Source organism: Harmonia axyridis, chromosome 2 (genome assembly GCF_914767665.1).
Source record: "Harmonia axyridis chromosome 2, icHarAxyr1.1, whole genome shotgun sequence".
Lineage (NCBI taxonomy): Eukaryota > Metazoa > Arthropoda > Insecta > Coleoptera > Coccinellidae > Harmonia > Harmonia axyridis.
This window is the reverse complement of record NC_059502.1, coordinates 52,918,945-52,939,997: the sequence shown is the minus strand read 5'-3', so window position 1 is coordinate 52,939,997 and position 21,053 is coordinate 52,918,945. Positions and strand designations below refer to the sequence as shown.

At 34.1% G+C, this 21,053-nt stretch overlaps 1 protein-coding gene and 1 pseudogene across 1 annotated transcript; one reads left to right on the top strand and one right to left on the bottom strand.

The window, feature by feature from the left end:
- Positions 1-103: 103 nt before the first annotated feature.
- On the top strand, positions 104-11,259 carry LOC123672298 (probable RNA-binding protein 19). Its single transcript, XM_045606357.1, has 13 exons — positions 104-261; positions 463-664; positions 1,025-1,173; positions 1,385-1,693; positions 1,752-1,920; positions 2,215-2,424; positions 3,016-3,207; positions 3,974-4,236; positions 6,492-6,627; positions 6,879-7,156; positions 7,680-7,882; positions 8,148-8,367; positions 11,068-11,259. Exons 1-13 carry the CDS (start codon positions 226-228, stop codon positions 11,239-11,241), a joined length of 2,541 nt encoding a protein of 846 aa, XP_045462313.1. The 5' UTR covers positions 104-225; the 3' UTR covers positions 11,242-11,259.
- A 6,089-nt stretch (positions 11,260-17,348) lies between these two features.
- Positions 17,349-20,166, bottom strand: LOC123672296 (annotated as a pseudogene).
- Between the last annotated feature and the right edge of the window lie 887 nt (positions 20,167-21,053).

Here is a 21,053-nt window from a genome sequence, read left to right as displayed (position 1 = left end):
ATTCAGCTGGATCATAATCTATGGTTGAGTCTAAATATGAGAAAGAGAAAAAGATAACATCTGGCTTGCTACGTATTCTGTGGTTAGGGTCTAAATTTTAGCTCTATGTTTTAAGAAATAACCTATAAAATAAATATAACCTCATATAACTTAAAACTATGTAGAGATTTATTTATTTTGATTTTGTTCCAATATTATATTTGAAATTGATGATCATAATTAATCATGTCGCGTCTAATAGTGAAAGGTCTCCCGAAAGCAGTAAGTATTTCTCTGTAGAAAGCATAATTTCATGCAACGAAAATTTCAGTTCACAGGTATCTGGAAAATAGTATTGATCAAAACATTTATCTTCATACTAGATATTCAATAACATCTCTACTTTAATTTTTCTAGATACCTGTTGAGTTGACTTTCCCTGTGATAACAATGTGTTCTTATTTTCATATTTAATTTTTCCAGATCACCGAAGACAAATTAAGGAATTTATTTGAGAAATATGGTACAGTCACAGATATCCAACTGAAATATAAAGATGGAAAATTCAGGCAATTCGCATTTGTGGGTTACAAAGATGAGAATGACTCAAAAAAAGCTATTGACTCACTGAATAAAACTTTTATAAGCACTTCCAGAATAACAGTAGAACCCTGTGCTTTACTTGGTAAGTACTTAGGATTATTTAAACAAGCACATTATGAAAACATCCAATTTTTGTTCTGCATAAAATGATTATCACCTTGGTTGGAACAACTGCTATGTCCAAAATCACCCAGTTTGAAGTTAGAAATATTTGTATAATTTTCGCGTTTAAAAGGACATCGAGGGAACTATCCAAAACACAAATAAAAAAGGATATCCAACAAGCGAAAGTACTAACTGTAGACATTTGTTTTTGACTTTCGGACCTCATCAGTACTATGAAAAAAAGATAATTTTCTTGTATGTCTTGAATTAGTGTATTTACAAAGTCCTCCTGTTTCAACAGAAAACTAGCTCATGTAGAACTTCTTATTTATTTCAGGCGATTCCCAAAAACCAAAATCTTGGAGTAAGTATGCATCAGATAGTAATGCTTTTAAAAGAAAACATGGTCATGAACAAAAAAAAGAGGAAATTGTGAAAAAAAAGGAAGATATTATAGAGAATAAGACCATTGAACTTTTAGAGAAGGTATGTATACATATATTTGCATTTTTTGCATGCTTGTTCATCAATTTGCATCATTTTAACTAAATCCGTAATTTTCGAATTGTGAGAAAAGACCTTGAATCATTGAGAAATTAAAAAATTTTTCTTGGATAATTTCAGTATTTAGTAAAGAATATAAAACCTTTAAAAAAATAAATCTACGGAATAAAAGAATTTTTATATTTTTTTGCAGTACAGAAACGATCCTCTTTTCGAGGATTACCTCAAGGTTCATAAAAAAGAAGCAGTAGCTGTTGAAAAATTACTGTTAGATAAGTTGAAAAATAATGAGACGGAAAATAATGAAACAGATAATGAGGTGGAAAATGATGAAACAGATAATGAGGTCGAAAATGACGAAACAGACCAAGATCAAGAAGGAAAAGAAGAGAAATTGGCCAATCAGAAAGTTTCTGATTTGGAGTACATGCAAAAAATGCTGAAAGCAGCACCGAAAAAAGAAAAAAAAGTTAAAGAAAAGATAGACTTCTTCACGATAAAGGTACAATATAAATTTGACTTTTATAATTTTTTTTAAGTGACTTCTATTCTTTTTTCAGTTGAAAGGTCTTCCTTATAATTGCAAAAAGAAGGATATAAAAGCTTTTCTGAAACCATTGAGTGCGAAAAGTATACGTGTTCCCCGAAAAATACATGGAATTGCATTTGTTGGCTTCAAAGATGAAAAAAAATTCAAAAAGGCATTATTGAAAAATAAAAGCTTCTTAGGTGAGTATTATGAATTCATTTCACAACTTGATAATTATAGAGCAGTTCATTTGGAATTGGTTCTTCAACTGTAATTTTGAGTGCATTCACAAGAGGCTTTTTGACAATACAGAGTGAGTTTTAAGTATGGAATGCCTCGATTATCTTGAAAAGTGATCGCATGATTTTTATAGATTTTGGTGGGCAAGGATTTTGTGATATGGCCAATATTATGGTGGTATCTATATGCCCTTGATACATAAATTACTAAAAAAGACTAAGGGTTTGTTTTCTTAATTTTCCATTTATTTCAAGCTGGTAACCAAATATTCGTCACAAAATATGAAGTTGAAGGGAAAAAAAGCGATGAGAAAAACTCTGACGATCCTAAAAAAACCAAATGGATTTCACAGGAAGAATCATTGAAAAATGAAGAAGAAATTGCAGAATCTGGCAGAATATTCATTAGAAATCTTGCATATACTACAACAGAAGATGATTTGAGACCACTATTCGAGAAATATGGTTAGTATTTTGAATAAATACATATTCTATTCTATTTTGGTGAAACAACAACCAAAGTTTCAATAAAAAATATTATGAAGATATTGATAGCTTAAGTTAATTGATTGAACTATCTATAAATCAGCATTTGATTTTTTTATACGTTTAACCTTTTGTAAAATTTTCAATAATTATTCGATAAAGGGAAGTTTTGTGTTAACTTTTGGTATGAAATGAATTTTTGGTCTCAGAATTCAAAATTTTCACCCACAAAATGCATTTCAAGTCTGTACGAGTTTGATTTTGTGCCTGCCTGTGTGCAACAGCCTTAAGTTCTATAATTTTACATGAAATTTAGTATGGGTTGTAGATAGTCTCATATGAAATTAATCTCTTCCAGATATAGAGTAAGCAAATGCATGTGAAATTTCCGGAGCCGAAAATCTCGCGTTCTATCGGTCTAATTTCGATCAAAGTTGGTAAAGGGGGATTGGAGTTGCGTCATTTCATCAAACAAAAAACGATAAAACATTATGATCCTTCGTTAAAAAATTTTTCTTCTACTTGATACTGACATAACAGAAATTTTCAATTACAATTGTGTTTTTTTAGGTCCTGTCGTAGAACTGAACTTACCGATAGATTCAACAAGTAGGATATTAAAGGGTTTTGGAACGGTTACGTTTCTTTTGCCAGCGGATGCTGTGAAGGCTTACAGTGAACTGGACGGTTCAATCTGTCAAGGACGGATGTTACATCTTTTACCTGCTAAAGCCAAGGATTCAACTGAAAATAATATTCAAGGTAAGTACAAGGTGAATGAGATGCTCAATCTACCTTTTTTTTTCCTTTTTTGCAATTTTCCCTTGTATTACAGGGGTCCTTTGAGATTTTTTCTCTAAGTATTATAGTTCTTGAGATGCCTTCAGTGAGCATCGAATTTGGGACACTCTCTATATTGATTCCAATTTTCACATCTAAATTTCGGCTAATTTCTAATGATATTTGACACTAGTACACTATGCTTTTTTACGCTTGTTTCAGGGTTTATTTCAGAGCTGCACCATCTGAGAAATACTAATTTTTTTCAAGTTATTTTTCAGTATATGTTTTCGTTTTGTTCGTGAAGTTTTTAGAGATTAATATCGCATTTTCTGTATTAATATACTTATAGTTATATAAGGTGTTGGTGAATAAGTGCAACAATCTCCAAGGGTCAGAGGTTTTTCTCAAAAATCGCCTATTTATTGCTCTCAATTACATTATCCAGAATATGAGAGATTTTTTTGTCACAAATTGAATAAGGAGTTGAAAATGATTTTTAGTTCAAAGTATATCATTGAGGTATCATTTTCTCCTCTTGAAAAATTAAGAACAATAAATAAATAGTCGTGTTTCAAAAGAAACTTCACCCGGTATTTCGGAATAGCAAATTATCATTATTTTTTCATTCAGAATCATACTTCTGAAGTTTGTTGCACTTATTCACTAACACCCTGTATGAACAACAAAAGTACTGATCGTCAAGTCAGAACCATTCAATTACCATCTAAAATGAATTATGTTGCAGAGACTACCAACTTCAAGCAAAAAAAGGCCGCTCAACAGAAAGCAAAAGCTAATCAATCATATAACTGGAACTCTCTATTTCTTGGTCACGATGCCGTAGCAGAGGTTGTCTCGAAGTCTTTTGGTAAAAAAAAAGAAGATATTGTAGGTCCGGAAAGTAAAGGAAGCGCAGCTGTAAGGCTGGCATTGGGAGAAACTCAAATTGTTGCTGAGACGAAAAAATTCCTGGAAGCTGAGGGTGTTATCCTGGATGCCTTCAAAACGGTAAGGTTTTTGTCTATACATATTTTGTTATAGAAATTTTTCAATGAAAAGTAAGATGCCTCTAATTCCACTCTTCCTAATTTATTCGAGGTGTCAGAGATGAGAAGCAATATTTTAAGAGGTAAAAGAACAAGGAAAATTGGTATTGATTATAATTTTTTTAACGTCATATATTCATGACATAATCCATTCCTGTATCAATTGTCCCAATTTCGTTATTCAGTAAGGGGATCTAAGAATCCCTTTGGGCTAGAAAAAAGGAAATGAAACATTTTCGCGTTAGATTTTTGAAATAATTAATTTGGTGAAAACCGCAACCTCATAAATTCAACAGTTTTCAAGCTATAAAAAAAAATTTAAAAATGGATTAAAATGAACAGTTGTTATAACTTCTTCATTATCGGTGCTATAAACCTGAGACAAAAACATTCTACACTCTACAGTCACTTTTTTCAGTAGAATCCATTGGTGTTTGTTTTTCATTGCAATTTGTTTTGAAGTTATAACACACTTGTTTTTTTTTTAATGTACAGTGCATCCCATTTTGGGTGAGACTGCCAGGTTTCTAGCTTGTTATTTAAGATAGAGCCTTGCGGTTTTCACGTTCCTGTCCTACTTTTTCGTGAAACTCAAGTTGGTCTAATCAGATTTTCCATAACTGTTTCCGTTCAAGAGATACAGGGTGATTTTGGAAATTGATACTTTTCGGACCCCTCCTTTATCTCCGAAGTTATTAGAAATAATGCTGAGGTAAAAACTAGATCTGAATCAGAATTTAGCGTAGAATCCAGTGGCGTACTCAATTTTTTTTTTCGGGGTATGGTTTTGAAGATTCAACACAAACCTATATTTTTTTTAATGGAACACCCTATATATCATTACTTCGTTGAATTCGTTATTTTTTTCCCTTCAAAATGATATATGACACTATATAGGTAGGATGGTTAGAAATGTTAAAAAAACACTAAAACATCAAATAATGATGATTTTTTGTTAATAAGCAATGGATTTTCCATATGAAAAAAAGGATTAATTGGATAATTTTCATTTGTGATATTTATTTATAGTAGAGTAAGCAAACAAATATAATACACTCATCACTAATACGAAAAACAAAACGTAGGTACCTACCTAATAGTAACAAATGAATAATAAAAAAAATCATAAACATTGCATAATATCTTACAGATTAAACTGTTCAAATTGCTGTCCATTTTCCCTAATACATATAATATACTACAGTAAAAGACATAACAGTCTCGAAGAACTTCGTGCATCAAGAGAGGCAGTTTTCCAAGATTTACAAAACCGCCCTTTTATAATATTAAATTTAACTCAGGCGTATTGGAAAGTTTTGTCAATTATATATTAGAGGAAAATAGACAGTAATTTGAATAGTTTAAGCTGTAAGATATCATGCAATGTTTATGAATTTTTGTATTATTTATTTGTTGCTATTAGATAGGTACAAACGTTTTGTTTTTCATGTTAGTGATGACTGTATTATCTTTGTTTGCTTACTCTACTATTTATAAAAATCACAAATTAAAATTATCCAATTGAACTCTTTTTTCATAAAGGAAATCCATTGCTCATTAACAAAAAATCATCATTATTTGATGTTTTAGTGTTTCAAGCTTCAATCTGCATATGTTCTTCGCATTCCATGGTCAGCTCAGTAGGCTGGCTTCAGTTCTTGTGTCAATTGAACGTTTCAAGGATGGAGATGAAAAATACGTCATAGCGTGCCATAAGAGAAACCCAAATCTTGTGCGCGCCGAGGAATGGATAACACTTTTACTTATAGCAGCAATAATTTCGGTCGAGTGTGCATTTTGATGATGCATTAAGGCATCAGTAACAAATCCAGTCTCTTCAAATTCTTTCACTGTCTTACTAATTGTAAGCTCAAATGGACTGTTAATCCTAATGCAGGAAACGTACTTTCTACAAAATCATTATTTTTGTTGCAAGTTTTCACAATTTTCACACGTTCAGCAGTAGATAACATAAGACACTTGGACGACAGCTCTGTTTGATATATGCCATTGAAACAGTGCTGTGAAATCCGGACCACGATATGGATAAACCCAGTACCATAAGGATAGTACTATACGATAAACTATCCTGGTTCAAACCAGGTTTTTCTCAATTTACAAAGGACTTAATACCTCAAATAATTTCAGCTGTTGACACAGTTGATTGATTTATTAGCAGTGCCTTTTTCCATTTATTACAATTATTCTATTTTTCAGCTTGATGGTAAAAAGTCGAATAAAGTAATTTTGGTGAAAAATTTACCCTCACAAACTTCAAGTCTAGAAATCAAGGAATTATTCGAAAAGCATGGTGTAATACATAGAATTATTTTACCTCCTTCGGGTATAACAGGTGAGTCTAATTTTCCATTCTTCTTCAATTAATTTATTCAAAAGAGCAGTTCAATCAATTGGCATTAACCAAGTGTCAAAAGTGCTTGGAGGTTAGTTTAGGTTATTTTAGACCAATCTTTTGTATTTTTGTGTGCTTTCTCAATTGTGAGAATATTTTTTATTATACTGTCAAATAGTCCATTATATCAGTAGAGAGTAAATATTTTGTATATGTATAAGAACCTGAATTTTAAATATTTTTGTTTTCAGCAATTGTTGAATTTGAAGAAGCAGCAGAAGCGAGAAAAGCATTTAAACGACTCGCTTATAGCAAATTCAAAAATATGCCTCTTTATTTAGAATGGGCGCCTGAAGACAGTTTGAAAGAGAAAAGTATTCAACAGAAAGAAACAAAAACACAAGAAAAAACCAAAAAAGAAGAAGTTATTCAAAATGAGATGTCCGAAGATGATGAAGAACCGGAACCTGATACAACGTTATTTGTAAAAAATTTGAACTTTAAAACAACAGATGAAGATTTGAAAAAAGTGAGTAAGAATATTCTCTATGAATATAAGTTTTGTTTATGTTTTAGATAACGAGCGTTCATTTAAATTCGTGGTCAAGAGTGCTGTGGAGAAATTGATGTTTTGTGATTACGAGTAGCGCTCAGCTTGTATCAAATCACTAACATTTTGTTTACATACTTCCTATCTGGGAAGAATATGGTACAAGCTAAGCGCTACTTGTAATCACAGAAAATCAACTCTAATTTCCCCACAGCACTCTTGACCACAAATTTAAATGAACGCTTGTTATTTAGATTTTGATTTAAAATAATAAGATTGAATGGTGAATTTTGACCTGATTGAAAAACAGGTCTTGAGTAGGTACAACTATCAAAATATCGTAAATATTAAAATTCAATAAAAAAATGTAAATATTAAAAGTAAACTGAAAAAAAATTCAATTAATATTTATGTGATACTATTTTTATCCATTGATATTTTGTTCTAATAAACAACTCTTATTGTTTATTGTATTTTTATATTATTAATTTTCGATTTTCAGTTCTTCCAAGGTTGTGGAAAAATCCATTATGCAAATGTTGCAAGAAAGAAGGATACAAATAATCCTGGAAATACTCTCTCAATGGGTTATGGATTTGTTAGATTCAAAACGAAGGCTGCAACAAATAAGGCTTTGAAAACTTTGCAGCAAAGTGTTTTGGATGGAAAGTCTTTAGAGTTGAAGAGATCAGAAAGAGTCTTACAGTGAGTTTTGTTTGATATTTTTTTTGAAATATGGTTTAATATTTTTGTCTGGAGAAAAATCTTGAATTAATTTAAGTGGTTGAAGAATTGTAATATTTTAAAGGATCCGGGTGAATCATGTCTGTAATTAATTCTCTAGTTTCTGGAATTGTCAGATTTTCCAGGAAATGTAGAGTTTCCCTATGGTTTTTTCATTTCATTTTCTTCATTTCTTTATGAATTCTGTTATTTGAAATGAAATGTTTAAGAAAATTTTATTTTTCAGGGCCGACGTTGAAACTACGAGAAAAACCTCCAAAAAAACACTACAAAATGGCACAAAAATTTTAGTGAGAAATGTACCATTCCAAGCTAATGAAAAAGAAATTCAGGAATTATTCAGTGTTTTTGGTGAGATCAAGGCAGTCAGGTTACCAAGAAAACTATCTGGAGAAAGTCATAGAGGCTTTGCTTTTGTTGACTATGTAACTAACAGTGATGCAAAGGTGAGTTGATATAAGTCAAATCATTTGAAATTAGTTGTTAGAGTCTGATTCAGATTCACCAATGCCACTTCATTGAAAAATCCGAATTCTATGTCAAAAAATCCGCGCCATTCGAAAAAAATCCGATAGTTCATAGAACCATATATTATTTGAAAAAATTAGAAAAATTGTATATTTTTCATCCACTCAAGTTGGAGAAAACATTTGACTTGTTCTTTCTGATTTACAGCGAATATATATGCCCTATATTATATTTAACAATATTTCCAATATGGTTTCGCTGATACTGCCATCTTGCGTTAATATTTAACAAAATGTTTGCCTATAGGTTCTCGCAATAAATATAGGTGGATTGTGAGTTATGTATAGGATTTTGTATCTAGAAGATCAATTTGCACAAAAATGAACTATTTATGAACTTGTCACAGCGAAATCTGTAAAATATAATCACACTAATGGTGAACGCGATACCGTTTAGTTGAGTTGTTCTTGAAATAAATAATAAAATAAGCAAAGCAGGAGCGCTATTTCGAAATTTTCTATTTATAAGTAGGAATCTGGGATTTACCGGCAAAATGTATAATAATAATAATAATAATAATAAACTTTATTTTTCTGACCTTAAATCAGTACAGGTGTACTGGTACCAAGGCTTCAACTCATATAACAAATCTAAATTAACAAATCACTTCTATCGAATAAAAAAACAAACAATTACAAACATTGAGGTTAATTAAGTTCTAGGTATTCTCTTAGATTACGGCACATCTTCTTTGGATTGTTTGAGTCAGTCACAGTCACAGGAACAGAGTTATAAGTCATTATGCTCCTATAGATGGGTGTATTTTGTGATTTCTGTAATTGGTTCTAAGTTGATTCTGTGTTCTGATGGGGTAGGCGTGACATTCATTAACAAGTTGCAATTTAGTTTGTGTTTTTAGGTAATTTTTTTTGATGTTATATATTAGTTTGACTTATTCATAAGCTCTCATTTTTTCAATGTTAAATATTGATGTATTAGTGTAGCTGTCTGTCGATGTAAAATAATCTAATGCGTACACTGCCTTGACTGCTCTGTTTTGATACCGTTGGATCTGCTCCATTAGGTATTTTGGTGCGTTTCCCCAACAAACTATCATGTATCTAAGTTGTGACGCTATAAAACTTTCATATATCACCCTTCTGGCACGATCATTTAGGAAGTTGGCGCATCTCCTTACAGCACCTATCATTGGAGCAAGTTTGTTTTTCAGTTTTTCTATATGAAACCGCCAAGACAGCTTATCGTCAATCAGCAAACCCAAATATCTTTACTCTTCAACCTTTTTTAAAGCAGTATCATTGATTTTTATTTCTATATCACATCTTTTCTTATTTTTTTGTTTAATAATCATATATACAGTTTTATCTATATTCAACGTTAATCTATTATAACACAGTATACATATATAATTTAAAGAATTCTAATTTGCTCACAGCCCTGACATTTAATGTATCAGTGAGTAACTTATGATAACCATATTTGAAGAATTCCATATCTTTCAAACCGGCCCGACATCTATTGCCTCAATCAGTAAATCGAAAAAAATCCGAATTATTTTATAATCCGAAAAAAAATCCGCCAGACAAAAAATCCGCATATCGGATTAAAATCCGCCGATTGGCAACACTGGTCTGGATATACAGTTGGATTATAAATTGCGTTATCATCATCTAAAGCGCCAAGAATCTGAATCTGGCTCATAGAAATATATCCAATCAGGTCGACAAAGATGGTCCACATTTTACCACCACCTATAGGCTACATAGATCTTTGAGCTACCTAGATCTGTATCGACGTCCTTCCTGGAGTTTTATGAATAGGTAGGGTTGAGAACAAAAGATCAAATTGGTTGAAGTTCCCGGAAGGCTAACAGAACCGCAACGACCCTGATTCAGTGAATTATAATGATAATACCTAGATTTGTGGAATAGATGGATCTTTGGGCGACATATATTTGTGGGCTGTATAGATCTGTGGACTAGGTGAATTTTTGGGCTACATAGATCTGTAAACTACATCGATCTGAGGATTTTATGGATCTTTGGGTGACATAGATCTGTGAGCTTTATAAATGGTTGCTAGATAGTAGATCTGCTGGCTAAGTCTTTAGACTTGTGGCAAAGGATTGAATATTTACAATTGATATCTGAATATCATTAACACATGATTTATTCACATAATAGTAAGTTTTTTTTGCAAAAATATAAATTAGTTGTGATGAAGAGGACCTGTAAAATATTTCTCATTTAAATAATTTTCAGACAAGGTTAGTAAACATAAGTCCACTCAAACTGTAGCGACCAGTCCTCTTTGATTTAAAATGCATTAGTAAAATTTCAATTGCTCCTGCATTGTTTCGTATGGCGCTCAAATCAATTTTCGTCACCTACGAAGGAAAAGGAAAGTTTTGCCAATCCCAGGTTAACAATTACTAAATCGTCCCTGATTAAATTGATTCTGTGGGTACACCAGTATTTCAGACATTTTAGTTGAGTCAGAGACAAGAATTGGTTGTTTCTGGTTGAGTCTTGTAGGGCATCAGTTCCAGTTGAAATGATTTTGTACTCAAAATGAACCCCAGAATAATATCTTTAATTAGTAGCAATTTATTAGCAATGACTAGAATGTTACTTAACTATTTATATTTATTTTTTCAGAAAGCATTTGAAGCATTATCGCAAAGTACTCATTTGTATGGTCGTCGGTTAGTTCTAGAATGGGCCGAACTTGAAGAAGACAAAACAGGGAAGCGATCAGCTGAGCACTTCCAGCAAGAAGATGCTAGTGACAAAAATAAAAAATTCAAAAAATCTGTATTTAGTATAGAATAAATTTGTACAAATGTAAAATTTTGTTTTTCTTTTACACACATAATAGATTCTCAGTGGTATTCAATAGATTTCTGGTGATATTTTATGTAAGGACAAAGGAATCTATTTTTCGCTTATGACATTAGTATTTTGGATTAGTAGGGAAGCTACCTACGCTATCGATCTTTCTGCTGAATGTGCTATTATAGGTTAGGTTATGCTCTATTTTTTGGTACATATCCCCCGAGCAGCTAATCGGAACATAAAGTGCAGGCACTACTTGTTTCCAGACAAATAATTTTGCGCGCTTTTTGAAATAGTACAGCAGACTACCCTTTTGTCAAAATATCAATATTTTCGAATTTTGAGCCAAGAATGACCTTAAATGATAAGCTTTGACTTACTCATAAATTAGACTCTCGGGGATTAGGCGACCCCAGCCATGTCAAAGTCCATGGCTAACCGCAGCCTCCTCGTGTCGAGAGTTGGACAGTGATCGATTGACACTGACTAATGCGGTGCGACCTCCCACATCCTGCTGCAGTGTCGTGGCTTGGGATATTGCACGGGGGTAAACGATGCCAGGCATGTAAGGTGCTAACACCCTCATGTCTGATAAAGCGACATGTGGAATCTGATGTCTTTGGTCATGTCTCGCGAGCAGAGAACATATGCCGGAGGATTTGGCTAGTGGGAAGATCTAGTACTGAATATGCTAGCTCCGGATACCAGATGACCTCTGGTTTAATTGACCTTCCAGGGGCATGCGTGCCTCTGCCTTTGGTGACTGAAATTCCCTAGCTACTCGTGGGACTTAATATGGACTAAGTAAACAAAAAATAAGGACCTGGCACTAGCCCTGATGTGCCAACCAGTGAGGAAGGACAAAGCCTCACTCATCCTGGGGATCAGGGCGCAAGTCCTGGCCCCATGACTGAGGAAATGCTGCTAAGGAGCAGTGATGAAGAGGTCGTAGATGGCTTAGAAAAGTTGGCGTTCAAGAGACCCAGACTCTCTGGGGCTGCCAGAAAGAGGATGAAGTTCTTCATAAAGGAGGGGATGGCGCCTTATGAAGCCAGGACAGTAGCCACCAAACCAATTGGTCCCAGGCAGAAAACAGGCCTAAAGGCAAAGAGCCTAAGAGTGCAAAGCGTGAGCCTCACAGTCCTCAGGAGCTTCCAAGGCTCCTGCACAAAGTGTGTCCAACTATAGTCAGGTTGCTGTTGGTCTGAAGGTGGACATAATGAGAGGTGATCCTAGAAATGGATCAACCTAAGGCCATCAAGGTAGATGTCCTGGAGAAAATTATGGCGCTGAGAAAAAAAGGACTCTATAAAGGATTCCAGCAATCCCATATGAGGCCAGACTGGCTTGGTCTGACATGCTCCGATAAAGCCACAGTAGAGTGGCTCAGAAGGATCCTGCCAAAACTAAAACCCTGGGAGGGAGCTGATCTTAGGATTGCCGAATAGGCAGAACTGCTCACCCGGAGATTCTAATCGGCTATCTCCCATAAAGCAAGGATCTCTCCAGCGAGAAAGTTATCACGCTGGTTGAGAACCAGAAGAAAACCTCCAGCTGGAGGGTCCTTCGAAGGGAACCATCAGGACCCATGCTCGAAGTCGTCATCTCGGCTGATAGAACATCGGTCGAGAGACTTCGAGCATTAAATTGGCGAATTAACTACAAATTCTGTGACTCTACTATGGGTACTAGGGCACTGTACCAGAAAATGAAAGAGCCGATGAACTTGCAAAAAGTGCATCAAAGTTAACACTTGCTGGACCTGAGCCTTTCTGTGGACTAGGAAAACATCAATATAAGGCAGCAGTCCAGCAATGGGCGTTGAATAACATTTAACCACTGGGTGGTCATTGATAGTTGAGTGGGATACTTTCATGCGACAATCGCCCTTTTAAGCCTTGGAAGAGGAGCGGGCAGGTGTCGTTTGAGGTGTCGGGGATAGCGATGTAACCTAGTATCCGAGACGCCTGCTGTACCCTCCGATTCTGCATGAGTGTAACGTTTCAGATGTCTGAGGTGTCGGAGGGTGTGCGCACAGCCTTCTAGTATCCGAACGAGATGCAACCTTCAAGCCGCAAGGTAGTTGGTGCCCGATCGCCATCTTGGGTGGCCTAGTTCATGGTCGGGCTAGCATCCCATCTAGTTGTAGTCCACTCATGATCGTGCCTTCTGCGATAGTACAGGAGTGAGACACGAGTTGCGGTAAATCAGGATCGACCTGCTTGAGCCTGTCGAGGATGCTGTTTGTTCTGGCGAGATATAAGGGTCAGTAGTTCCTGGTTCCTGCTTGTGTAACCACCGTTAGGTGGCGATGGACGGCTTAGAGGGGGTTCCCGATGGTCGTCCTTGTCCGGCAAGTATACAGGGCTGGGCCTATTGGTTCCCATAAGCCGCTCGTGTAACCAATAAGAAATTGGCAGTGTAGCATCTGAGGACGTTCTACTACAGATCCTGGTGCGATCGTCGCCTACGTCCGGCGTCACGAGCAGCAGTATTGTTGTTCGCTGATCTCGTGCAGGAATGGGGGCCATCCGGGCCCCCAAACCCCCGGAGCGGTCGTAACTATGACTCTCTTAAGGCAGCAGTCCAGCAATGGGAGTTGAATAACATGATAACCCACTGGACAGACACTCCAAAACTTACTCAGGCCAAGAAATTCTTGACGATTTCACCTACCTACGCCAGAAAGCTCTTGAAACTGTCACGAGCCGAGCTTCTGGTGGGACTGTTGACGGGGCACTGTCGGTACAAACATCATTTGTACCGTATGGGAAAGTCAGCAAGCAGATGAGATTTGCAGGCTATGTGGATCAGAAGCAGAAACAGCCGAACACATGGTATGCAAGTGTCCAGAGCTGGCTGGCCTAAGATCCATTCATATGCCGGTCCTGGATAACCGAGAGGTAACGGTCAAGGCCCCTAAGGGGGTTGTCAGTTTTATCAACGTCATTGACAACCTCCTTGGGTTTCCATGAATGAGTAGGGTAGGGAACCAAAGATCTAGATGGTCGCAGTTCCCGGAAGGCTTACCGAGCCACAACGACCCCAGTTCAAATAATAATAATTCTGATAAATCAAAATCAATTATGTCCGGAATGTGCTAGAGACTTAAAAATTAAGGGGTAGGTTTTAGGGTTCGAATATTTCGTTAAAGGGCAAAATCCATTCTATGGTTCTGGAGTTGTACATTTATGAAATCATAATTTCCCAATATGTATAATTGCGAAATTATTCATCCAATGAAACTGAAATCAGTTGCAACATAGTGAATATTCAAGAAAAAAATTTTGATATTTCAAAATTACCAATCAAATTTCAACGAAATTTTTTGTATATACATATATATTTCATTGATAAAATGAGTTACCCAAAAATTTGTATTTTCTAAAAGGGAAAAAATATTCAAGTATTTCTGATCTGACAACCTTCTGAACCATAGAATATCTTTCGGAGAATAAACTGATATGTTACGAATGACATTCATTATTATGGAAACTAATGCACATCATTCTATTAGTTTCTAGTGGAGAAACTGGATACATAGCTAATGCTGAGCCCCTTGAAGGGGCTTATCATAGACCAGGAAATTCTACTTCTTCTCTTTTACATGTGCCTGGAATCATGAAGTTTTGATTCAGAAAATTGAATCAAGTATATTGAAGAGCAAATTCACATGCAAAATCATAAATAAACAAACAAGAAATATTTAAATTTGGTCACTATGACACTAAATATAGTTATTTGTAACAAAAACGCACAAAAGATCATTAGACAGTTTATTGTTACAACAATATCAACATTATGAATGAAGATATTTCTCCTTCCAACATGGCTTTATTTAACAATTCTACAAAATACTAACAAGGAGAACACTTATTTTTTCAAAAGGCTTTCATCCTGCATTGATAACTGTCCTAACTTCTTGCCTATTCTTTCATGGATATCTAGGAACTTAGCAACACACCTATCAATACAAACTGCTTCGCCTTTTCCAATCTCAGAATCATTGTAAACAGGAGGAATGCATTTCCTATGACAAGAGGTAGTCAATCTATTAAACATATCTGCCATCATTTCAATTTCTAATTCTTGAATGAGTTGCATTTTTTCAGCCTCAGTCATTTTGTCAATTTTTAGGATTAAGATTGGTGTAATTTAATTTAATTTCTGTCTATACTTTTCGATTGTCTTTCTAGTTTCATCTCTTCATAGCGTTTGTTAATAACGCTTTTTTTCGATAAATAGAATGAATATATTCCTGCAACTACGAAAATTGACCTGAAAAAAGCACATGGAAGAGTTTGTGAAGGTTAATTTTCGAGAAACAGGTAACATACCAACTTATTCCAATTTTTGTATGCACTCCTAATTTCATAATTTTTTAATTATCCGTTGACAAATAATAGATCACCGGCGCATCAAAAATATTATGAAATACACATCGAAAAACCTTCAATCAATTTTTTAATTATATTATGATCATAGAGTAGAAATTGCTCTCAATTTCATCTGTCAACTATGACATACAACAGAGTTTAAGTTTTCTTCTTGATAACAGAGTAGAATAGATCGGACACTGACGTTCTACGATCGGAAACACTGTTTTTTGAGCCCTCATACGGCTGTACCATTACATTACTGTGGTATTACAGCACTCTGATATCTGTGTATTACAGATACCTACATTGACAACATATTGAAGCCGCACTTGGCGCGAAATTCAAATTAGTTCAATCATTATAAGAATTCATAAATAAAATGCAAAATTTCTCAATTAATGTATATATTTTCCACGAAAAATAAAATATATATACAGGGTGTTTCAAGTTCGACGGCCTATTAGACGTTTCTGGAGAACGGGGCCGATTTGAAATCTGAAAATTCGGAATATGACATCCGGTTATACAAAAAAAGAAAATTTTCAAAAAAAACTTTTTTTTTCATAATAATGTCTTAGATATTATCGAGATTTCCATTTTCAATTATTCTTTTCTGAAATTATTTCGTTAGTCCTCATAGTTTTCAAAATATTAAGGAAAAACCGAAAAAAAGAGAGAATTTCCTCAGTCACAATTACGTGAATTATTTTTACTGTGAATATCCTATGCGTATACTCAATTCACTTTCTCAAACTAAAATGATGTAGGAATATCACATGGTGTTTCACATATTGTGCTTAAAATTTGATCATAACTTTCGATTTTCAAATTAGAACCCTATTTTTTTGTGATTTCGTTGGATTCTACGATGAAAAATAAGGGTAGTGTCCAAACATGATTATGCTCTCAAATTCAATAATTCGAGAGTTATTCGAGATTTAATGAATTTATGTTATACGTATTATCATAGTATGTATAAGGAAAAGATAGTAAGCCAACCGCCGTTTGACGGTAAGGAAATAGTCACCAGGGGTCGCTACTGTAGTTGGATTTGGAGAAGTAACTCGATAATAGATAGCGCTGAATCATGAGCTATAGATGGCGCAGAAATAATACGATAATTCATTCAGTGGCGTGGTTGAAAAGGGGTCGCATGACATTGCCAACAATTTTTATGTTTAATAATAATAATTTTTATGTTATAATTAAGTTATCATAAATACACGCCACTGGCGTAAATGCTTATTACAGAGCAGAAAAAATATCAAAATATAGAAATCTTCTGACCACTCTATTTCAAATATTTTAGTTCTTCAAAATAACACTTTACGGACCAATTTTTGACAGTAAAATTCGAGTAAAACGTGAGTACAACTAAATGGCGCTCAACATCAACAAAATCGAAAAAAGCACTACACTGGCTTACTATCCTTTCCTTATACTATGGTATTATATCATTATTAATGTTCTAAGGGCGTGATCAACCAACCTTGCCTTTCTTGAGTCCATAGACATCAAAATATTATTCTATTATAAATATAGGCATCTGAAAATTACAGTGACTATATTACCATGCAGCGCCAAGGTGGTCAGACGTAGAACTATAAATATTGACATTGTCCAAATTGATCATTCCACGTTAGCCCTCAATTATTACAGTCCCAACAAAGCATTACAAATGCTAATGTATCGAATATCTTTAGGAATACTACAGAAAGTCACATGTCCATTTTTCATTCATTTATTAAGAGATAAATCAATTTACATAAGATGTTTCTAAAAATGAATAAAATAAATTTATATTACTATGCTACTTAAAACTAATAATATTAATACCTATTTATCCAATTATATTATGGCTTGACTAATGAAAATTCAATTGAAAATATATCATAAAATGTGATAGAGAAGTATCATCAGTATGCCCTGAAGAAAAATATATAGAATTTCATAGTACATGTCCAAATATATCTAAAGAATTTTCCCAATATTATGTGAAGGTACCTTAGTTTTGAAGATTTCAAAATAAAAATTCAGTATGATTTTTTGATTGTCTATTATAAATAATTTTTTTGAGAAATCAATTTATGAACAACTTGTCCATTTGCTGCACACTTATTGAAAAATGCTGTATTTCATTATTTTTAAATAATCTAATTCTTTAAAAATCTATGTTCTGCAAATATTGAATTGGTTATAGTAAAGCAATTGTAAATATATCTTTAACTTTCTTCATAAGAGACTAGTGCTATTTACTTCCTAAAATTTTGAATAATATCAATAAAATGGTTTATTCTGTAAGCTACAGGGTATAAACATATAATCACAGAGGTGTGAGCCTGAATATCTTGATACACTTATTGACTCTTTCAATGTGTACTCGAGCAGCTGCTATTTTATTATTATAGTATCCTGTGAACTTCCTAACTTCAAAATCAGGTCACATTTGTTGAAAAATAGTTTTATCAGATGCTCTTCCGCCATATGGTTCACTAATAAAAGTAATTAAACCTCCAAGGGAAACAACCATCATAAATTTAACTGTGTCATTTAATTCATACAGAAAGTAAAATTTGATTTGGCAGCAAAGGCATTCTGATTTTTGAATAAAAATTTCCGAACAATCTAGGACAATTCTAATATTTTCGAAAACATTTTTTTTTTTTTTAAAGTTCCTTTATTTAGTAATTCATAATAACAAAAACTGCAAAGTAAAATCAACACAAAATGGGGATATAAAAATAAATAAAAAAAATTGGTTTTAATTTATACCAGTTGAACCAAAACCTTGATCACCTCTTAAAGTCTTCACCAGTTCCTTATGTCAACTTCTTGTAGCTCTGGGTAGTAAATTCTTTCACAAATAAGTTGAGCTATTCGATCACCAACATTTACTGTAAATGGTTCTTCCCCATGATTGAACAAAACAACTTTGAGAGGTCCTCGGTAATCTTCATCAATAACACCAGCTCCCACATCAATAAAACTTTTTACTGCTAACCCAGATCTAGGAGCTACTCTTCCATAGCATCTTTCAGGAAGTTCTATTACAAGACCAGTGTCTACTAGGGCTTTTCCGCGTGGAGGAACAACACATTCTACGGCACTTTTCAGGTCGTATCCTGCTGCCTTTGTGGACCCTTTTACCGGATTGTTAGCCTCAGGTAAAATTTTTGAGAATTTTAGGACGCAGGAACTCATTGCATCACATTCAAAACATTTTGGCATGTTTTTCTGTATTTCAGGGAAATCTGGAAATGTTATAACACAACTTAGAACTCTACATAAAATGGGTAGCATTTCATAAATGTATCTTTGGCACAATTCATGTGAAATGCCAAAAAAAAGACATAATGTCACATATCGTCGGCTAAGAGTGTAAATCTGCTATGTCCATAATGAACAATTTTACAGGAGACCAAAAAAACTGACAGTAAGTGTAATAATAATAATAATAAGAGAGTTTATTCATGAAAATACATTCAATAGTTCATTGAATGTATTTTCATGAATAAACTCTCTTATTATTATTATCATTACAACTCTTACTGTACGGTTTTTTGGTCTCCTGCAAAATTGTTCATTAAGGACATAGCAGATTTACACTCTTAGCGGACAATATGTAAGATCACATTTCAATGTTGTTAGTACTAAAACAATACTCTGATTGTTGAATGATGTGATCTTTGATCATTGTAGACAGATTGTACCGTTTCTACTATTGTATCTGATTATCTATATTATTGAGATCAGTAAAACTATTTAGAGCACTATCTGTTGTTATCAGGTCACACAAAGAATACACTTTAGGAGTATTCACTTGCAAAATCCTTGAAAGTTTTTTTTTAATCAGGCTGACCTTGACGAAGCTGTAATAAACCTTGTGCAACTTCAATTTCATCTTGGGAAGGAGTTTGTACAGAACGTTTGATTTCTTCACGAGAGCATTCTTCAGTAACAAGTTTTTTTTTGTTGATACTTCTTTGTCTCAATCTTTTAGATCTACTACTAGAACTTTCAGGTTTTTCCTTTGTGGTAGTAGATTCAACAGGAAGATTTCTGGAAGGCACAGCAGTCTTTTTCAAAAACCTTCTTTGTGTAGAACTGGAATCTGCAAACGATTATCCCCATAAATATAACATAAAATTTCATGTGTAATGCGTGCTTACCTCGATAAAAATAATCATCATCGATAAAATGCAGGGAACATACTTTCATATTTCTTGTCACTGGTTTACCGATTTTGAGTTTCAGTTGCCAAGCTTTTTGTCGATCCATCAGCACTTTATTCCCCAATTTCCCTTCTACCGAAACACGATATTTATCACCAGTTTGAGGGAAAGCATGGAAATTGATACTGGAACTTTTCTTTTCCCAGGAAGAACACTGAGGAACTGAACAATAGCGATTCGAACGACTCATAACTATTGAAATGATTTAAACAAATATAAATTTTTGTAGAATATCACACAAAAACAAAGCAAAATGCAAGAACCTTAGAGGAATGAAAAGGACTGACTACCTCTGGGGCAAGAACCATAGAGAAAGGAGGCTATTTGCCTATGGCAAGAACCATGTCAACATTTCTAGTTACTCTGATTGTCACCAGGTGGCGTAGCGCTTATGTTGATGTCGCCTGCGAATCAACACCCGAAAATTACACTGAAAATAAGTATGCAGCGCCAAGGTGGGCAAATGTAGAACTATAAATATTGACATTGTCCGAATCAGGGCCGTCGCTAGCCAAACTGACGCCCTAGGAAAAGACCTATTTTACCGCCCTAGACACAGACTCATTTTGCCGCCCTAGACAGAGACCCATTTTGCCGCCCTAACAGAAGCTAACTCCGCAGAATGTTAAAAATTAATATTGGATAATCGGCGTCCAGCGCCTGTTCAAGCGTTTCCACCGTTCTATTTTTTATGGATTCAAATTTTAATCCTATAGATGATTAAGGATAAGTGGAATGAAATAAACATTATAAACGTGCTCAGCTTAATTCTAATAAATAAATAATAAAATATAGGAATTGAGTTCAGGTTTCAGATCCTTCGTATTTTGTTTCTTTGATATGATGAAATGTAACAACTGGATGATGCGAATGAACTATTATTTTAATTTCGAATAGATGTACAGACTAATAACGATTAAAATGATTTAAAAATTAAATATTTGTAGAATATCACTCAAACACAAAGCATTCTGCTTTGTGTTTGTGTGATATAAATCTTCATAGTTCATACATATAAATATCTCTCTGCATTCTAATAAACAGGATTGGCTTAGATCCTTTATTTCCTAAAGAAGCCACTAATATTTCCCTAATCCGATGATATACTTCCGATTGTAACGTAATATTACTGCCAGGTAATACAGATTCTAAATTATCAACTAAAACTTTGGGGCCATGGCAAATATTCGCTACATAG